At 46.5% G+C, this 22,310-nt stretch overlaps 1 protein-coding gene across 1 annotated transcript in view; it reads left to right on the top strand.

Moving 5' to 3' along the window:
• The window catches only part of LOC135379050 (uncharacterized), a 43,273-nt gene extending 33,749 nt beyond the window's left edge, over positions 1-9,524 (top strand). Inside the window, exons 8-11 of the mRNA XM_064612302.1 lie at positions 1,777-1,848; positions 2,854-2,977; positions 4,385-4,417; positions 9,164-9,524. Of these exons, the coding sequence (XP_064468372.1) occupies positions 1,777-1,848; positions 2,854-2,977; positions 4,385-4,417; positions 9,164-9,283 (349 nt within the window). The 3' untranslated portion in view covers positions 9,284-9,524. The remainder of the gene's footprint in view (positions 1-1,776; positions 1,849-2,853; positions 2,978-4,384; positions 4,418-9,163) is intronic.
• The last annotated feature ends 12,786 nt before the right edge of the window (positions 9,525-22,310 follow it).

The following is a 22,310-nucleotide window of genomic DNA, read 5'->3' as shown; positions in this document are numbered from 1 at the left end:
AATATACTGCTGCTGTCGGAAGATAGCCCTGTGCTTTCGCTTTCACGTCATGTGCCTTACCACAGACAACACACAGATGTGTGTATGTACGTGTATGTACATATACAGGGTGTCTTTTTTATACATTTTGGATTATATATATACAGGGTGTCCCACCGAAAAAGGGCCAGGGGCTAAAGAAAAAACGGAGTGCTCTACACAAATGGAACAAACTGTACGTGCTTTGCAGTCGTGTGGTCTATCCAAAAATATTTTTTTCATCGCCCCTTGTCAATTAATTAGCGGTAATTAATTTTCTAACTTTTTAATTATCGGTTTTAGCTCTCAGATGTCAATGAGGAAGTTGTAGTACATGTAGAAAAAGACGCAACTGAAGTGGTTCGAGGTTGCTATGGCTTGTGGTTTCGTTTTTTCCCGGGTTTAAAAATTGGTTTCACAAGCCGCGCGCACCACAGAGCGCTCCCCATAATTCGGCGCCCGCGCGCGACGATTGCAGTGCACTCTGATTGGTGTGCCGTGAAACAGGTGAAATATCTTCCTCTTGTGTGACGTGCCCCAAGGATGGTCTCCAAGCGCTAACCTCAAGGTCATTGTACGCCGGAGGGCGCTGGAATCGTCGCGCGCGGGTGCCGGATTGTGGGCAGCGATCTGCGGTTCGCCCGGCATTGAAAAGCGGGAAAAAACGAAACCACAAGCCATAGCGACCTCGAACCACTTCAGTTGTGTCTTTTTCGACATGTACTACAACTTCCACATTGACATCTGAGAGCTAAAACCGATAATTAAAAAGTTAGAAAATTAATTACCGCTAATTAATTGACAAGGAGCGATGAAAAAATATTTGTGGATAGACCACACAACTGCCAAGCATGTACAGTTGGTTCCATTTGTGTAGAGCACTCCGTTTTTTCTTTAGCCCCTGGCCCTTTTTCGATGGGACACCCTGTATATGCGATAGACATGCTACTTTCACTATTCTCTCTGGGCCGGCAGACGTTCTTGGCCATATGTTGCTCAACCATCAAACGACTAATTACCTAAGAATCGTTGAAAAAGCTGCGAAGTTTTCCCAGGGAAAGCTGGAAGCTGTCCCAAAAGAGAACATCTGTTCCTTACGGTGACATGATATCGTTACCGTTTTGATAAATAGAATCCGTTCGGTAGATAGTCCGTGAAAAATTTGTGGAGGAACACCTTTTTTTCTTTACTCTGTTCACTGCACATCTTCGGAGACGCGTCTTTCCTTCACCCCCAGTGTGAGAGGGTGAAGGAGCACAGTACCGCCTCATGCATCGAAGATGAGCTTTAACTTGCAGAAATAAAACAAACGCGTGTGTATGGGATAACTCTATCTGAACTGCCCGTACCTTGGGTTGCATTTTCTGTTTCCTGTAAATAATTTTTCCAGGACGCAAGAGGCGACAGTGTGTCTTTCTTCCTCTCACATTGGGGGTGAAAGAAAGACGGGTCTCCGAAGATGCGCAATGAACAAAATAAAGAAAAGTCAACGTACAGGTTGACGCATCATCACAGTATCATGCGCGCAGGAAGAATTTGAAAATATTTGAGAAGGAAGAAAACAAATGCACAAAAATATTCTGCTACGCTGAGCATTTCGGGATTGCCGTTGTTTTCAAGTCATCTTCTTCAGCAAGGGGCTCTAAATGTACGTGAAAGTATTGTACGCTTGCAGCAGTTGGAGATTGCCACATGTGCGCCACGAAGCCTCAGAGGCAGTCAATAAGCTCACATGACCATATGACTCTCGTTTTGCAGGATAGCGAAGCGCGATGAATGCGATACCAAGCATCTTGATCAGTGCTACCAACATCTCATCCCTGCATATAAGTAAGGGTCACCTTTCATAATGACTTCTCACGGCGGAAGAGTCGGTGGCCAGTCCGCCCGCCGATCCAAAGATAGCGGATTCAAAGCAGGCTGATGACGCTGGTAACTTTTTTGGAAGGGTACAAATCGCTGAGGAACTCCGGTGTGGATGGTTTTTATATGTTGATAGTACGTCCATGGAATATCCAGTGGATTAAAGTGGATATATATTACACGTGCACAATATCCAAGACTACACGTCTTATTGATGTTTCTTATGACGTTTCTGGTTACCTGGGAAGATTCAAAGCAAGCCGATGACGATGGTTCTTTAGAGTGCACAAGTTGCTGAAGAACTCAGTCTTCCGCGACTGACATTAAATCTGGTGCCTCATGTGCCGAGATTTCGGTGCTCGCTAAAAAAGTAACGTGTGTACAACGTTAATCCACAGACGCGACCGTCGTGGTGTCGCTCGTGATCGCACTTGTCTGCCGACAAAAAATTCCGAACTATGATTATGATCACGATTACTTACCTTCACAATGGGACAGTTGGCCTCCATGAAAGGGGAAGATGCTTACATTAACGTATAAAGTACGTGTTTTCTACACTGCACGTAAGCAATACCGTTCGAAGGTATAGACATGGAATGATGGGAATGATGGCATGTAGTCTTTCGTCTGAGTGCCAACATGAAAGGAAGGCTGCTGAATAGACGCATTGTTTTCATAAAAACTCACGCAAAATATGTTTGCCGCATGACGCCCTCTGTCCCAGTCGCAGAGCCCACTGGTACCCTTGCCTGATGCCCCTCAACGGAGAGCAGAGCATAGACGCTTAGCACGGAGACACAAATACGGCTCGCATTTACAACAAAGAAGAAGTCGGAATGTATCTCAATGATGATTAGCTCCGAGAGTGTTGAAGATGGCCATCTTAGTTCCTGTTTTGGGACAGCTCTTTTCCCATAGCGTAGCTAGTCTGCCTGTACGAAAATTTCTGGAAGCTAATTTGTTTGTTTACAGGGATGACTTGAATAGACGCCTATGCTACACAACGACAGACGCGCAAAAGGCTCCTACATTTTCAAGAGTAGTGGGATTCAACGTAGATAATTTCTGTAAGGCGGCCGCTACTGGACGAACAGAGGTAAGCATCACTACGGGAAAAATCATATATTTCGTATTTTCGTATTGTTTAAATTATGGAAATGTAAACGAGGTCGTAGTGCTGCGAAGTAATCGAACTTTTTTTTTCAATTGTTCGAATTCCTTTAAACTTTTTTTCTGTGAAAATAATTTCTTTTGAATTTTCCTGTAACTGCATTTCCAAGGAAATTGCTTCGCGCGTGATGAAAAGAAGATACGAGGATTCATGGCATTAACGTTTAATAGCGATGCATCGTATTAATGATTGGTTAGTATTGTGCGAGCTCGAAGCGTATAGATGAGGTACTCTGGTACTACAGACGGACCGCTTCTTGATAGAACCAAAGAATAAATCCTGCACTCAGGTTTAAGGAAACCCAGTGTTGCAAACCTAGAGGAGTTATTGCCGTGGTGTCCTTCTTCACATATGATTAGTGATACGTTAATATAATACCCACACAATGAATACGTCACTCACAAAGCAAGTCGTCTACCTCAGGGGGACCCTTCACCTCGCTACCAGAGAAACAAAACTCCTGGCATGTATACATTTTTATAAACGAATCGTGTACCACGCTGTGTGGGGTTTCGGGGAACTCGTATGACACCACCTTCCTTGGCCCATGCAAGGCGCCACAGACTGTAAGTACACAGTGCACAGTACACTACCTAAATGGATAAAGCCTTGTCACCCGTGGACGTGGCGTAACTACTAATAGTCAGCGAATCAGAACATCGAGCCGACATTGCCAAAGTCTGTCGTATATCGGTCACAAGTTGGCAATGTCGGGGATATGTTGGGCCGGCATGCCCAACTTGCTGCCGATAGCGGCCCGATGTCGTGTGCTGCCTGGGTTGGTGGTGCGCTGAGAACCGTTCTGGGCCATGTCGAACAGTGGGAACACATGTCAGAACGCTTTTTCAGTACAATCCTAGTACACACAATACAGCGACGCTGTGCCAGAATATTTTCGAGGAATAACTATATATATAGACATACCCCAATTTAAGGAGGGTACATTTGCTCCTATGTGAACCCAACTAGGTAGTAGGGTGTAAATATATACCAAGAATACTGGAGCTCACTGTGTGATATTACGGCCATGGCCACGGCAGACATCTCCGTCAGTGAGACGTCTACAGATGACGTATCGTCATGCAGCGTATGGTGACGTAGCGTAGCGTCCTAACGAGAACAAATGCGATAGTCCGTACCCTATCTGTTCTCACATCAGGGGTTGGTGCCGAACTTTGTATGATAATATATCTATCAAACAATGGGGCACAGAAAATGTTTGTCTGTAAAACAGAGAAAACATTTTCCTTGGTACCCTTGAGTGTGCTATGAACTGATCCAAATGGACGAGAGCGTCATAAAATTGATTAACATTTTGTTATTGCCTTTCAGTCCGGACAAGCATGCTTCGACGACGACCATGTGGTACGTGCAACCAATTTTATTAGCTATACCATGACCAGATAGATTGACAGAGAGCACCAGAATCTTTCGTGAAAACTGGCTGCACCATTCGGCATTCCGTCAAGCACTCTTTAATGCTTTATGGTAGCACCATAGGACATTGATGCCACAATATTAATCCAGTGCCAGAAACAACCCAAAGGACGGACGCTTACACACAGACAGACACGACGCAGACACCTATCTTCTTGATGTCTGGAGAGAAGTGCCTGTTTCATCTCCGATGACGCAGCTTGCAGCTCACGCACCCGTTTGAAGCGTCTGAAAAACGTCATCCCTTCCAGAGCTCGCTCTGTCTTTCAATCTTCATTCGACTAGTATAACTTCAAAACATATCTAGATATAGAGATGATGGCATACCGAACCTCCCTCAACCCTCAGGATATCCTAAAATGTCTTGCACACGTCCGCTACCACTCTCCTGGCTCTGTTAACGCAGCTGTGCTGCGCTAATAGGGCAAATACTTGAGCCCTGACTTCGACCTCCAGGACGGGAGGGCACTTAACAATCAAGAGAGTCACTATGTCGATAGTCACCCTGTAGTTGATACTGAGACTGAGTTACTGAGTTGACTGAGACCAAGCTGATAGGATGATCTCACAATCACAACTTAGCAAGCAGACGCTTCATGGACAGACCGCCGTTCTTTCCGTCACCCCATCCAAGATACTGCAGGCACCTGTGAAAATAAACATTAAATACATGAAACAATTACATTGATGAACAATTTGTTGACCACTGTTTACACACGCAATTTCTGCTAGAAAATTCTGCTATCCCAGGGAACGGCTTCACTGGAAAAGTCGAAGTACGATTAACCAATGCAGCGGAATGCGCGTATTCTCTTGTTGTTGTTTTTTCTTTTCTTTTTTTTATAGCACTACTACTGCGCAGCGTTATCCACCTCTACCCACATCTATCCACCCCTAAGAAATCACTATCACTAACTGCAAAGCCACAACAGGGACGCCAGCCTTCTTCCCCCCCCCCCCTGGCCGCGCTGCCGTAGAGAGGTATTCCATCTACCAATGTGTTTGCACGGCATGCCAGTATTGAATAAGGAAGGGAGCGGAAAGGTTTTCCTCCGGCCCTTCACACACCAATCAGACTGTCACTGTTTTCGAACTCGGGAATTGTAATGCTACAGCATGAAAGATATTCTACTTTGTATGGTGTTGAAAGATAGAATAAATTAATTAGCATAGTAAGTGCGAATTTAGGGGTAGTTCTTTTGTAAGTCCATCTTGATTCGCACTTAGTATTCCAATTTGTCTATTCTAACATTCAGTTATTTTGTCCTATTATTTATGAATTATATATTTTCAATTCTTTAACTTTACTAATCCCTTTTTAGTTCTCGAAATCATTACGAACTTTGGACCACCTTAGCAACAGAAAAGTCGTACGACATCCACAGTTACGACCGATTGGCATCGCGTAGCAATGCAAGTGATATCATGACTCTTTACAGCAGGCGTACAAGCAGAGTTCCAGTGCATCTTACAGTGGCATTGCCAGATATGTTAATTGTTTCGAGCAATGTGAATAGTGTACGGGAAGTTATTGAAGGTAACGAAGCTTTGAGTAGTGCGTTTCACACGCTTCAACGTCCTATCTCGCCGTGCTACTTCGGCATTTGGTACAGGTACCAATACGGGTTCGTCCCATTTTCTGCATTTTCAGCCAATAGGGGGTGCACACGGGTAATATGGGGAATGTTGCAGACATTTTCACCAAATTGTTTGAATCTTTGCAATATGATATCATATTGCCGACATTTTCCCCATTACTGGCTCGCACTTGGCAATATGGAGCCCTTCTGTCAAGTCTCAGCCAATATGGGGCATCCAAATCCTGGAAACGCTTCGCCTTTGTGGGCCAATATTCTGTGCTACCTGAAGACTTTCGTGGGACCTTGTTTGCCTGCTGAGAACACGGGCAATACATGTAACAACACTTTTTCAGTACAACCTGGTCGCCCAATATATTTAAGAGAAATACTAAGAAGCTGAGGCTGAATAGAAAAATAATGATCCGCAGAACCATCCACTACTGCCAGAACGCGGTCGAACAAGTTTGAATCTCGATGGGTGGATGCCACATCCCAGACTGCCCCACCACCGCCACACCAACGCAACTGCCTCCACTAGCCTTGGCTACGAGCCTCGACTGAAGCGCACTGTGACAAAATCCGTAGCCAACGGAAGCTCCGGAGCAAACGTTGCCAATTGGTTTCGGAATTGCGCCTGCTTTCACCAGCTAAAAATACGCTACGTTCCATCGACTGATTCGGTATGCCTTCCTGCGGCCACCCACAGAGAAATTAGAGCTCCGTTCAGCTCATTTGCTCTCTTTTGGTCTTCCTCCCCGCCTTTCCTTCTAACCTCTATCCGTACGATTTAGTTGGCCTTCAAGAAAGCCACCTTTGCCGTTATGTGCAGTGATTGTTACTGAAAAGAATATTGTGTGAGCATTATCATCGTCGTCATCACTGCCTCTGACATTTCATCACTTTCACCGTTGCGTTCATAAAAGCGATGGGCTAGGCCACGAGACTTCATAGGCCAGAATCGACGCATCAACATCTACGAGCTCTTTAATTCGACCCTCTACGAACCTAAAGTCTTAATGCTATCTTCTATAACGTCTAACTTGAATAAAAGTCGGCTTTGGTAGCACGCCTGCTGTTCACACCTTTATTCATCGATATCTGTCCTGGCCAAATGGAGATGTCATCTGGACCACCACTGTGTCATCACGCGACCAGCTGGGCGACACCGTCATTAATTTTTTTGTGCCTGACATGGCATGGCATGACAAGGCAAGATGGTTCCATATTCAGTCGGTTCCGATTCCTTGCGGCATCTATTTTGTATCGTTCAGTAGTCACTGTTGTGTTCACCTCCTTTTCGGAGCAGAATAGGATTTTCGCGAGCTTGTCTCCGAAGCTGTAACGTCTTGGAGGTCAGGAAAGTTATTTATCTTGTACTTTTTTCTCGCCGCGGAACACTGTCTAAGGCTGATTAGCAATATATGGGAGTTGAACGCGACGCATTTACGTCATTTTATGGCTCCGATCGCGGATGATTGCGTCAACAAGAAGTTATTTTCATTTTCTACATTAATCTTACGCAAGTTCGGTTGAACGCTTTGCCACTGACCTCTCGACAAGCTCGTACTACCTATGACCGAGCTAATGCCTTTCACAAAACGCCTGCTGTTCATTACCTTTATCCATCACTATCAATCTTGGTCACATGGGGACATAATCTGGACTGCTGCTTTTGTCATAACCGGCCGTCAGCGACTAGCCATTCTTCCATTTTTTGTCCCTCGAAGTTACCCGCTTATTGTATTCCTTACTGTTTTCATTCATTGGTGATTAAATATTGGTAACGATTTCCGTTCCTGCAGAATGTATTTCGGTTGTTTTTGTGTCTCAGCTCTTTCGGTGTCGGGTTCCGTTCTCGTTTCTCTTCCCGGTCTTGGTAAGACGAATGACAATATATCTTTGTTTCTGTTTCGGTTTCTGGTATTAGTAACAAAACCATTATCGTTTCTGTTTCTATTTCTGTTTCCGATGAAATTCAGGTAGATACCGTTCATAGTTTCCGCATCTGTTTCCCGTCACAATCCCTGGTTGCGTGGCATGAAACAAAAAAAATGTTCGAAGGTTCATGCTTCATATAGCCGCGGAGATGCATTTTGTACTCAAATACCGCACAATACACGACGAAAAATCATTGGCTATCTAAGCGAGTTTGTACAACCTCGCATCTCTTCATGTACAGTTCTACGTATATCACATGAATGTTTATTTTTGCCGAAAAAAAAAAAAAGAGAATTCGTGTGCCGATGCTTTCATTCCAACGACTCAGCTGAAATGACGATGGGTCTAAAGTTGAATAACTCTCATAAGATTGAAGTTATTGGACCGCGATTTGGATTCAGACACAGGTGTTCGTCTATGTGTACGTCCATGGTGCGATCTGATTAATGAACACAACAACACAGCGCAGCAACCATCGAGACACAGAACATAGGCGCTGAGTAACAGCTGAAGTTTATTCTGTGCACCGCAGGAAAGGAAAAGAGAAATGGGAGGAAACAAGGGAATACAGGGCACATCGGCTACACAGAAGACGCCTCTAGATAGGCAATCTCCCGTAGTTGAAGCTTAATGCAAAGTGCACAGACACAGCTTTCTTTTCTGTCACGTCGAATATCGCTCTAGTGCACTGATCTCTCTGTCTGGCGAAAACCCAAGTGCTCCCTAACATAGGCCAGTAGCCAGATGCTCCTCAGTTCAGCACCAAATTGTTTCCTGTCCCTGATTTCAGAGAAGTACCAGGTTACACAACCTCATCATTAACGTACAGCTTGGGACAAAAGTTTACGGAACACGGCACCTGCGTATTTCTTCATCGGAGCGCTTCCCTGCTAGCTATCCCGAGGCGATCGAATAGGAAACGGGTGGCGGGCTATCTTATCCATCTCTCTGTATGTATGTCCACTCCTTTTTGCTGCTAGATTGTCTCTCCATTGGAGGAATGCGACACCCCGGTGTTCCGTAAACTTTTGTCCCAAGCTGTACCTCCCCGTCTGGCTTACGCACGAATTGTCACAAGTCACCGGAATGTCATAAAGGACAAAATCGCTCTACTTTCCGTGCTAAACAATAATCGTTTCTCCTTTTCTTTCTACAGCTGTGCTTCTTCAAGCAATGTGGAAAGCAATACAGGGAGATAAAAGCGCTGGCCCGTCGTAACTGGAACATACCAGACAGCCATTACGACGAAACTGCTGCCTGTGATAAATATCCATGATGTGGCGTTAATCTGCTCAAGTTACCTGGTCGTGCAGTGCACATTACTTTGACTAAGTGACTGCTGCGGCTGACTTGTGTTCAATGTTCACTGCATTGAGACACTGTTTCAGAACTGGTCAGAATTGTGGACTATGTGACTCTATAACGCATTGGTTGCCACTCCTGTGCGATAATTGTTGAAACTCTGCTACAAGAGCTATAACATGAGGTTGCGTAAAGTGGGATGCAACTCGAAACAAGGCTGATTCTTGGATGGTGATCCTACATTACGCGCTGTGAGTGCCGTCAAACTACTTTGTAAGTGTGGGTTATCCCAATGTTTTCAAATTTGGTTTGCGTATGTCATGGTGAACGACAGGACAGAGATGACCATGACACATTACGCGTTATAAATACAGTAATGGAATGCCAAATAGTTCCACAATACCAGCACGCAAGAACACTTGTCACTTGCACACCTGGTTCAGTTGGGTTAGGTTAAAGGGAGACTCCGCAAGGATTCGAAAAAAAAAAGGTGAGCATCACACCGAACACGGAGCACCTCCTCGATGCCGAATACAACAAAGTAATTCTTTTTGCGCTGGTAGCTAATTCGTACATGATGACAATAGCACACCCAAACCGAAATGCGAAGAGCAAAAGAAAAAAAAAAAAGTTCCGTACTAGGGTGGTTCGCCCGGAGCAGGATACTATGACGTCACCCACCAGCATTATCGTCCGCTTGGAAACCTTCGTTCTCCTCGGATGACGTCAGCAGTAAGGTGGACTAGTGTTAGTGGCCTATGCAAAGCATTGCAGGCGTGTACCCCTCGATTGAAGCCGGGCACGTGATCTTTGACAGCACGCGATTGCCGCACACAAAGCGGGTTTTTTGTCGAACTACGACGGCCTCACTATTCAAGTGTGTGGCTATTTTCGGTGCAGAAGCTTTTTTCAAAGCAACTTGCTTATCTGGATAGTCAGCTATTTCATTCGCCAGCAAGTATTTGTACTCAAGCCGGGTGACACCCGGGCTGTGACGCCACTCAGTCCGTGTGCACTATCAAGGAAAGACAATGGAATAGCTCAACGCATGCGATCTCGCAGGCACGGTGGCCGCTCATTTTTATCAGTGAGTTCGCAAAGAGCAATCCATCAAACATGCACACTATATATTGCCTGTATATGTATATATATATATACGTAGCAGGAGAAAGCGAAGAGGTTACTTGCCTCGTGCACCTATCGGCTACTTCCTACTTCAATCAAGGGACCGTGTCATCAGACTCAACGTGCTAGATCGCGGTTTTACTAGTGGAATAGTTTAGCGCGAGTGGTTCATTGCACATTTTTTTCTTCCCCTGAGCTTTTTGCTTGGTCATGGAGGACAAAAAGTGTAAGTGTCCCACTTTCCTACGTCCATGCATAGGTTATGAACCGTGCACTTGTTTATTGAGACAATGTGTGTCAGAGAGTCAAACCCAATCCGAAACGAACGCTGTTACTAACCGTTATTTTTGGCCGAGCCGGAACTGAACCAAACCGCAACCGTCGATGCCGTTTTGGTGCTGAGCTAGAACTGAACAGTTAGAAAAATACCGGTAACCGTTCCACATTACAGTTCATACGGAACCAAGGACGGAAGTTTGGATGTTGCGCATGAACATAAAAACACATTTTTCTTTTTCTTTTGATTAATTACTGCAGTGGCCCGCTTCGGCTTCGGTGATGTCCGCTGAAGGTGCCAAACGGGTAGTACCCACTTCGAAAGCGACGGCGCCATGAATAATGTTTTTGGATGAAATTCATTTGAAGTTTTATTTAAATAATGACCGCCTCCCACTCATTCAGCGCAGCTTGTAGGAGGTGTCGGACAGATACTTAACAAATGAACATTCTTATAAAAAGATAAATACATGTAATTATATAAGAATACAAATATAAAAAACAAAGTTCTTCGATTGGTGCACCGGTTGGCGAATTTAACTGAAACACCCGATATATTGCTCTCCTCGGTGAGGGGGATGGCAGTCCCTCCATAGCACCGTCACTGCTAGCAGATAACAATGTTTATCTTTCGTGATGAAAAGAGTTGATGGCGTCCGCCGCTATGAACTATTTCTGTCAACTGTCAACATATTTTAGGTGATCATGCTTAACCTTCATAGACATAAGTAGTCAGCGGTTGAGCCGTTTGTTTGGGATGGGATAATGTATCAATTGTCTCTGTTGTAAATATGATGATCGTTATTGAATGAAGTTATGCGGTGTTAAACTTTGTTAAAGATTGTTTGTGTAACGTTGATGTTGTCACGCTGATTATCAAAAATATGCGGAGGCCACACTTAGACAATCCATCTTCCTTAAATGCGTGAGGTAAGGATGATGAACTGCCAGCTTCCCCGCGCAGACTGAAAAACATCCAAGTTGGCTTCGTATGCCTTATTATTGTCATTGAAGCTCGCGCATACCGATATTAACGTGCTGGTTGAGATAACATACAGATAATGCACAGAAAACATATTTCAGAAAGTGGATCTTCGTGTGGCATTGGCGGGGCTCTCTGCCCCGGACAAGGTGAAACACAGCGCATGCAAGAAGGAAGAAATACATGATCTTGGGCTAACGGCCCTGGAGCGGCCACGTAACGATTAGTTCGGCGGAAATTCGTGAGAGGCGATTCAATCGCGCGCTATCCAGACGCATGTAGAACCGATTGTCGCGAAGTCAAGTCACGACAATAGAGGAGACAGAGGCAACAACCACTTTACTGCGTGAGTGCCGGATCTCAACTAACGAATAATAGCACGAACGGTCAGCACGAGCAGGGCAGAGACTGGGCTCGTCGTTGTCAGCAGGTGCCGCTACAAGGGCCCCCCGCCTAGACCGGAGGTTGACGAAGGCAAGGCCGGAAGACGTGGCGGAAGTCGGGAAGGCCGCGCACGGCTGGGTCGTCACCGCAGACTCCCGGATGGGTAGGAAGCGGGAAAGGTGTGAATTTGCGGGGAGTCTGGAGCCCAATGGACGCACCGCGGAGCTGGGAGGGCAGCTTGCGGGGGTAAAGGGCGAGGGGACAGGAGCCGAGGGGTCGGCGCTGGAGAAGTGTCCAGGAATGCCGGCTTGACGCGGTCTATGGACACGACCTCGAGACACCCGGAAATTTGAGGGTAAGGGTCTTGTCTTGCCTGAGTGCACCAGGAAGGGGCCGTCGTAAGGAGGCTGGAGTGGACGGCGGATGGCGTCGTGGCGAAGGAAGACATGGGTAGCGGTGGAAAGGTCTGGGTGCACGAATATCGGACGAGAAGATGAATGGCGTGGGAGTGGCGAGCGAAACTCAGCCACTTGTTCTTCGAGGCGTGTGGCGAAGTGGAGAGGGTCGGGTGCGGGCTGGGCTAGAGTGGCTGCGTCGAACAACTGCCCCGGGAGACGCAAGGCAGACCCGAAGACCAGGGTGGATGGTGCAACGCCACAGTCCACCTTGGAGGTTGCACGAATGCCAAGGAGCGTTAACGGCAAGCGCTCGACCCAATGGGTTGGGTCTTCAGCGGCACGTAAAGCGGTCTTGAGCGTGCGATGGAACCGCTCGACCAGCCCGTTGGAGCTTGGGTGGTAGGCCGTGGTGAAGTGATGGCGAGCGCCAAGGAATCTGCAGACGTCGGCGAAGAGGCGGGACGTGAATTGGCGTCCGCGATCGATCGTGATAACGGCGGGATCTCCAAAACGCGCCACCCAGGAGGACAGGAACGCGAGAGCGGTTGTCTCAGCCGTGATATCCTTGATAGGTACCGCTTCAGGCCACCGGGTGTACCTGTCAATGCAGGTGAAGAGGTAGGCGTAGCCGGCAGACGCAGGAAGAGGACCCACCAGATCTAAGTGTACATGGCGGAAGCGGGCATCAGGGGTGGGAAAGGGCATCCACGGGGATGTCTTATGGCGCTGGATCTTGGAACGCTGACAGCCCAAACAATTCCGAGCCCACTGGCGGATGTCCCGATTCATGGGCGGCCAGACGAAGCGGGTGCCAATGAGTCTCTGCGTCGACTTGATGCCGGGGTGATGCAGAGAGTGGTAGCGGTTGAAGATGCGGCGACGGAAGTCTTGGGGAACCAGAGGACGTGGGGTAGCCGTAGAGGTGTCGCATAACAAGAGGCTCGAGGTTCCAGGATAGGAAAGCTTGTGGATGTCGAGTGACGGGGATGACTGAACCATGTCAGGCATGTCGGGGTCGTTCGCTTGCGCTTCTGCAAGCTCAACATAGTCGATGTCTGGTGACAGATGGTGGGCCAGACCAGCAATGTGAGCTCGAGAGAGAGCGTCCGCAACGACGTTAGCATGACCAGGAACGTGCCTGATGTCGGTCGTAAACTCGGCGATGTAGGCCGGGTGACGGATCTCTCGGGGCGAGTGAGAACCAGAGGCAGATGTGATTGCGTAGGTGAGAGGTTTGTGATCGGTATAAACAATGAACTGGCGTCCCTCGAGAAGGTGGCGAAAATGTTTGATAGCCAGGAACACCGCCAACAGCTCGCGCCCGAAAGTGCTGTACCGTGCTTCGGCGGGCTTGAGGGGTTTTGAAAAGAAACCCAGCGGCTGTAACTGGTCGTGCGGGCCGAGCTGGTGCAGAGCGGCCCCAACGGCTTCTGAGGAGGCATCCACGAAGAGTGCGAGTGAAGTGTCTGGGATGGGATGAGCCAACAATGAAGCGGAGGCGATGTCCTCCTTTATCTTCCGGAAAGCTTGGTCAGCGGATGGCATCCACTCTGTGGTTTACGACGGACCGCCAGGGCGGGGAAAGCGGTCGATGGCGTCAACCTTCTGCCGCAGAGGGGTGATGCCGGAACTGTCAATGCGATGGCCGAGGAAGGTGAGGGAGGGAACACCGAGTTCGCATTTAGCCGGATTGATGACAATGCCATGCTGGCGTAGACGCTGGAACAATTGGCGAAGGTGTTTGGCGTGGTACTCGGGAGTGGAATTAGCCACAGAATATCGTCGAGGTAGGCGAAACAATAAGGCAGACCGCGAAGGACCTCGTCAATGAATCTTTGGAAAGTTTGCGCGGCGTTGCGAAGACCGAAGGGCATTCGAACGTATTCGAAGAGGCCGAAGGGGGTCGTGATTGCGGTCTTCGGAATGTCACTGGGCTCCATGGGGATCTGATGGTAAGCCTTTATAAGATCGATCTTGGAAAAGTGTGAGGCACCGTGGAGATTTGCGGCGAAGTCGTGAAGATGTGGTAAAGGGTAACGGTCGGGTATGGTGACAGCGTTCAGCGCCCGATAATCCCCACACGGTCGCCAATCTCCCGGCTCCTTTTTGGGTACCGTATGCAATACCTGGCATGGTACCAACAGTAAGGTGAAGACTGAGCTGGAGATGGAGAGCGGTATCGTCGGGGCGAGCGAGCGTGCCGGCGACGGTTATCCCGGTAGTGCGGTGAAGGCGATCGATGTTGTCGCGCGGTTCTCGTGGCAACCAGAGTGGTCAATCCAGCTACAAGCTGTGTGAGCCGATCAACGCTGGATTGTAGGGTGTTGACATTGACGGAAATACTTGAGATAGAGCGCTGACCATCAGTATAGTCGGCAAAAGGTGTGATGGCCGGAACGGGCGGCACCGTGTGAGCCGGGGGAGGTACGGGGTCCGGGTTCCGGGAGGTACGGGAGGTACGGGGTTGCCGTATGCATGAACGGAGCGGGTAACGCTTGCAACGGAGTCTGAGCGTAAGTCGAGGATACGATCCGCCAGCCGCGCCATGTCGTCCAACGTCATCTCGCCGGCTGCGGTTAAGACCACACGAATGTCGGATGGCAAGCGGTGGAGAAAGAGTTCTTGCAGGATGGTAGTGTCGAGAGGTGTGTCACCTGTGAGATGGCGCATGCGGCGGAGTAACTGAGACGGCTTCTGGTCGCCCAACTCCTCAGCGCTATGGAGCTGTTGAAGACGTCGATGAGTAGAGAGAGTAGTACGGGCGAGCAATTCCCGTTTCAGGGTATCATACGGCACTTCTGCCGGCGGACGGAGAATGATATCACGAATTTCGGCAGCGGCATCCATGGGCAGAGCGCTGACGACATGTCCTGATCCTGGCGGCTTGGTGTGACGCGGCGGGCGTCGAACAGCCGCTCGATTTGGGCAAACCAGAGCTCGGGGTCTTGGGTCCAGAACGGCGGAAAACGGAGACGAATAGCATCTTCGGAACCCCCGAGAGCTTCTGTGGTGCTGCGTTGAGCAATCTGCGCCGCAGCTGTGGCTGCCGCTGAGGTGTCGGTACCCGATCGGAGCAGTGGCATAGAGGCAGGAGGATCAGGCATCGGCATTCAGTGTTCGGGTCACCAGATTGTCGCGAAGTCAAGTTACGACAATAGAGGAGACAGAGGCAACAACCACTTTACTGCGTGAGTGCCGGATCTCAACTAACGAATAATCGCACGAACAGTCAGCACGAGCAGGGCAGAGACTGGGCTCGTCGTTGTCAGCAGGTGCCGCTACACATCTAATAGCTAGAGTACCATCCTTCGCTCAGCACACCACTAATCCTAGTCCACTATATCAAAAGTTTGTTTATTTGAGCGCCCTACAGCTTCACAGGGGCGCTCGCTTTGTAATAAATATGTTTGACTAAAATCTGCGCAGTTTTGGAACGATGTATCAACACGCATTTGTGTGCGAGGACTTGACGGCTGTAAACAAAAAACTGTTATGGCAAGCCAGGCTTCAAGCTAAACAAAAATGATACATGTTTGTGTGGGTTCGTAATGGAAATATCTTTGTAAAGAAGGATGGCCACATCTGAAATGGTACGCATTGAGCAATGATCAAAGTGTACTGTAGGCTGTTGCAGCTGAATGATGCGTGCCATAACTTTTTTTTTCTTCCTTTCCTCGTTTTATCGATTCACACCACCAGTGCGAATGGCACTAATGTCTTTGTGTGAATATGCAAACGTTGCAAAGGACGAAGAAAGATGAAAGTCACTGAAAAGGTTAGCCAGCTGTAGGGATCGAACCCACATCTTCTGGATTACCGGTCCAGGGCTCTACCAATTGAGCTAAGCTAACACGCCTCTCCAGCGACTTTCGGGGTGAGTCATCTGAAGGGACGACAAACCAGCCACTCACTCTCACTCATCCTCCTTTCACTCTTACATTTTTTGCTCACTCATACACACATTCATACGACGGAAATCGACGCAAGCGGCACCTGTTGAACAAGAGAGAAACTGATGTTCCAGCCTCAGAACATCAGTTTCTCTCTTGGAAAGGACGCCAACCTAAGTGTAATACATATGAATGTACAAAGCTTAAATAAGAACTTTGATCCAATAATCACAAATGTTTTGCCCTTTTGTTTGTCAGCTAGTGTGGTTGCACTATCTGAGACTTGTTTGATATATCTGAACGAGAATGTTTTTTTTTTTACACAAATGTTAATGGCTACACGAGCACATTTGCGAATAAATTGTCAGGTAGCCATGGTGGCGTTGCACTATATATTCGCAACGAAATAGCTTATAGCGTCTGTGGTAACTTTGCACTCGACGTCCCTATGTGCGAAAATATGTTCATTCACATTCCTGTGACTAGTGGTCTCACCTCCTTAGCATTTAAGGATTCTCCGCTTATTATCGGTGTTATTTACAAATCTCCAGTTGTGAACAACAGTGTATTCTTAACAGCATTAGAGGCCTTACTCCATGAGCTTTCTTCACGAAAACTCAATATACTATTGCTCCGTGACATCAACATTGACGTCCTTAGACACAGCTCAGCTTCTATGCAATATCTGGAGCTAATCTCATCCTATGGATGTGAACAAGTGACCAAGTCCCCAACTCGATACATGGAAACAGGAACTGCTTCAGCACTAGATCATATCACAAATATGAATGGTCAGAGTGTATCTGCTGATGTTGTGGCAGTTGATGTCGCAGATCACGAAACGGTATTCCTTTGTGATACAGGAATTACTACAAAACCTCTAAGAAAACTGCAGAAACGCTTAGTTGATTATAATCTGCTTGAGAAATCATTGCGGGATGTTAATTGGGAATTTCTGACCGATGACGCGTCTGTTAGCAACAAGACTGACCAACTCATCGACGAAATTAGCAATAGCGTGGCTACCAACACTGCTGTTGTATAATTTAGTAAGTGCAATGAATTAAGGAAGACTTGGGTAACGGCATCTCTGCTGTGATGTATTAAACGCAAAAATAACATCTACAAAAAAAGTACGTATGTATCCAGATAATGAAATTCTACGTAAACGATTTAGCACATATAACAACATTCTACGTTCGGCTTTTCGAGACGCAAAAAACGTCGTATTACCAGGACCGCTTTACGCAAGCTCGCGGCAACAGAAAGACGGTATGGGAAACCATCAGTCAGGCGTTGAACACAAGTAACAAGAAACACAACATTATGGCGATTAGAGATGACGATGGAACGCTTACCTCGAACAAACTTAGTATTTCCGATATGTTCAACAACTTCTTCACGAACATTGGAACGGCAGAGTGTGACTGTCAATCGGTTCACTTATTGAATCTTGAATGACATCCGGCTTCAGTTTTTCTAGCGCCGGTAGATGAAGGCCATATGGAATCTGTTATCTGGCAACTAAATAATACGGCTGCAGTGGGTCATGATGGTATTTCAGTAAACATCGTTAAAATTTTTCACCACCTGCTAGCAGGTCCTCTTGCCCACCTAATCAACCTTGTCTTTTCTGAGGGTTGCTTTCCGGATAATCTTAAGATTGCAAAGGTTATACCGGTCTACAAAAAGCTGATTCTCTTTCCGTTTCCAATTACCGTCCTATCTGTTTTTAGTTAAGTACTTGAGAGGGTAATCTTGACTAGGTTATAATTTTTTTTTTATTGATCACAAGCTCCTGTCGTCTTCTCAATACGGTTTCACTAAGGGCAAGTCAACTGAGCTTGCTCTGGTGGATAATATGGAAAGAATTAAAAGTAATATTGATAATAAATTGTTCACTTTGGGTATATTTATCGATCTGTCGAAGCCTTTCGATGTTGTGGACCATGCAATATTAATTAGGAATCTTGAATACTATGGGATTCGGGGTACTGCGCTTGATCTACGCTCTAGTTGTTTGACAGGAAGGAAACAATATGTACCACTAGGCCAGTACACCTCATCCATGCAATACATGTCTCGTGGTGTGTCACAAGGGTCAGTTCTTGGTCCGTTCCTCTTCTTAGTCTATGTTAACGACCTACCTAATTTTTTATCAACCACTAACCGCGCTACATGCAGATGACATGGATATGTTTGTTGAAAGTAGTTCCCTTCGTGACTTATACGACAAGGCTACGTCTGTGGTCAGTAAGCTCAGCTTATGGTTATCTGTGAACGGGCTAAAACCCAATGTTAACAAATCATGTTATATGATTTTTCATCCAAAACAAAAATCTATTGACCATGGTAGCTGGGAATTATTAGTTAGGGGTATGCGGCTGCCGCGGGTCGACAACACGAAATTTCTTGGCGTATACATAGAGTGCTATTTATCTTGGTCAATTCACATAGAACATGTGAGGAAAAAGGCTAAGAAAGGGTTGTATGCTATTTATCGTTTAAAGTATCTCCTTCCTCTGAAGGTACTGCTAGCAGTCTACTACGCGTTGTTCCACAGTCATCTCTCTTATGCCTTGGAGGTTTATGGTATCACTCATGACACTCGCCTCCATGTCTTGTATGTGTTACAGAAACGTGCATTGCGCATTATGCTTCACATACCATTTCGAGAATCTGTTTCATTTGCTTTCACACCCTTGCGCGTTAGACCGTTGTCTGAACTTGTTAAATACAAATGCCCTATATTCTTTTACAAAATCGTTCATGGTATGGTTTACTCATGCTCAGTTCTCCCGCAGTTCAATAGGAATGTGTGTAATCTTAGAACTGATAACCTAACAGTAGCTCTTCCCTATCCCCGTTCTAACTAGGGTATGTTTTTATTTTATTATTATTCTGGGAAGCTTTGGAACTGTCTACCCTATGACGTCCGTGACTCCCCATCGCTTTATGTGTTTCGAAATAAGATTATTTCACATCTTAAGTGAATTTCGATGTGTTTCGATCGATGGTTTCTTTTTCCATTTTTGCAGTTATGCTCCTGCCCTACAGCTGTTGTATTCATGTAATACATTGGTGCTATACAACATGTTGTTTATTACTATATTGGTGCTCTGTTTTGCTTTAATCGTACTATTGTTTTTGGATTTACTTTATCATTTCGCTTGCACTTTCATTTATTGCTGCTTGTGACATTGTTTGTTTTATGGCGCTCCATTAAGTTCTAAGTCTTTGTCATCCTTGAAGGGGAACCGCTCCATGGGCTTGCCCTGTGGTTCCGGTTTCTATGTTTCGCTATTTCTTGACTTTCAATAAAGAAAAATTGGAATTGGAAATTCGAATTGGATATATTTCCGATATACCACATCCTTTATTGTGATTTTGTTGCGGAGTCCGGAGGACAAGCGACAAGGCGAGGACAGACGACAGAGGACAAGGCTGACGAGCGCGACCAGGACATGAGTCATCAAATGATGCAGTGCCGCGCATTTTGGTATTTTAGATCTGCCGCTCAACGTAAGCAACTAGGAAAGAAGGCCACCCTGGAAACAATGTTTCAAGCGTACCTGTGAAAACGTAGCGTAGTATTTGCTCTACATCATACAGTTGCCTTGCAATAGAGCTTCGATATCAAGTACAGTTGATGATGGGTGATTATCACCTTGAGTGTTTGGCGGTGCTAATAGCCATCGTCTAATCAGCGTGTGAGGTGAGGTCAATGCAACCCGCACGTCCGGTGAAAATAGTGAAAGGGCGCAGACTAGCTGGTTCATACTGACGACCTGAGGAGACAATAATGAGCAAATAACAGACAAGTTCTCAGACACAGAACATAATGGCGACCAAGGTTTAAATAGGACTACTTCACTTTGAGAAAAGATAGGTTCACGTCCGTTTGTCCAAAGTTTGCTTTCTTTCCCGTTTTCAGGTTATGCTCGAGGAGGCTAAGATTGATGCATATTTTCCTTTGCCCTACATGCCACAGTCCAACCAATGCCAGTCTAGTCCAACCAATGCCTCTACATCTAAGTCTACTTTGGATGTCCTTTCTGCTACCCCGAAATTTTGTTTACCAGTGACGCCTTCGAAACTCGATGTTGCTGCTTTCCTATCTGACGCTGCCTCTGATCATCCCTCCGACAAAAACCTCTTTGCTGAGCGGTGTATCTCACAAATCCCCTCCAATGCCTATTGCAGAAGAAGCAACCATACCTCCCGCAAGATTTGTAATGTTGAGAATGAGCTAAACGATGCCGATCTCAAATTGTTACAATGCGACAAATTAAAATTTGGTGTGCTCCCCATGTAATGTTTCAAGTCCAAGGTACAAGCTGCGCTGGCTTCCCTTTTTAAACATTATTATTAGGATCACTAGGATTATTAGGATCACTGAAACTGTCCTATATATATATATATATATAAAGAGGGGGGAAAGCCATTAAAAAAATAGGTAAATGATGCTAGACGTGTTTGAAATTCAAACTTACAGTTAAGATGGCTTCTATGGCTGCACGTAGAGAAACAGATACTCATTGAACGATGCGACAGCACCAGAGGACACGTGTTTCGCCGTGTTTGCGGCTCGTCGGCCCTGGGTAGCTGCGCATCGTTCAGGATTGGCAAACCAGGGCTCACTCAGCGAGCGATATACACCTGGGAGGGTGACCGAGCACTCCTCAATGCCACAGTGCAAGCCAGTGAATTATAAAGAGGGGGGAAAGCCATTAAAAAAATAGGTAAATGATGCTAGACGTGTTTGAAATTCAAACTTACAGTTAAGATGGCTTCTATGGCTGCACGTAGAGAAACAGATACTCATTGAACGATGCGACAGCACCAGAGGACACGTGTTTCGCCGTGTTTGCGGCTCGTCGGCCCTGGGTAGCTGCGCATCGTTCAGGATTGGCAAACCAGGGCTCACTCAGCGAGCGATATACACCTGGGAGGGTGACCGAGCACTCCTCAATGCCACAGTGCAAGCCAGTGAATTATAAAGAGGGGGGAAAGCCATTAAAAAAATAGGTAAATGATGCTAGACGTGTTTGAAATTCAAACTTACAGTTAAGATGGCTTCTATGGCTGCTCTCTGGCTATGGCTGTTTCTCTACGTGCAGCCATAGAAGCCATCTTAACTGTAAGTTTGAATTTCAAACACGTCTAGCATCATTTACCTATTTTTTTAATGGCTTTCCCCCCTCTTTATAATTCACTGGCTTGCACTGTGGCATTGAGGAGTGCTCGGTCACCCTCCCAGGTGTATATCGCTCGCTGAGTGAGCCCTGGTTTGCCAATCCTGAACGATGCGCAGCTACCCAGGGCCGACGAGCCGCAAACACGGCGAAACACGTGTCCTCTGGTGCTGTCGCATCGTTCAATGAGTATCTGTTTCTCTACGTGCAGCCATAGAAGCCATCTTAACTGTAAGTTTGAATTTCAAACACGTCTAGCATCATTTACCTATTTTTTTAATGGCTTTCCCCCCTCTTTATAATTCACTGGCTTGCACTGTGGCATTGAGGAGTGCTCGGTCACCCTCCCAGGTGTATATCGCTCGCTGAGTGAGCCCTGGTTTGCCAATCCTGAACGATGCGCAGCTACCCAGGGCCGACGAGCCGCAAACACGGCGAAACACGTGTCCTCTGGTGCTGTCGCATCGTTCAATGAGTATATATATATATATATATATATATATATATATATATAGGTATTCAATAAAGATCAGAAGTGGAGACGGTGCTTCTACAGGACAAGGAATAAAAGGGGAACTTTATTAAAAACTAAGAGGGAGTATTCGACGTTTCGACAGCAGCGCTGTCTTCAACAGGAATGGGATATTATGGTGACGCAAGACAATTGCAAAGAATGAGAGGGGAATATGTACAAGGGGAGAGGGCAGCACACGTGCTTTGTCAAACAAAGGTAAAAGGGTACAATGAATCA

This window comes from Ornithodoros turicata, chromosome 1 (assembly GCF_037126465.1).
Source record: "Ornithodoros turicata isolate Travis chromosome 1, ASM3712646v1, whole genome shotgun sequence".
NCBI classification, from domain to species: Eukaryota; Metazoa; Arthropoda; class Arachnida; order Ixodida; family Argasidae; genus Ornithodoros; species Ornithodoros turicata.
This window is presented reverse-complemented; position numbering and strand designations above follow the sequence as displayed.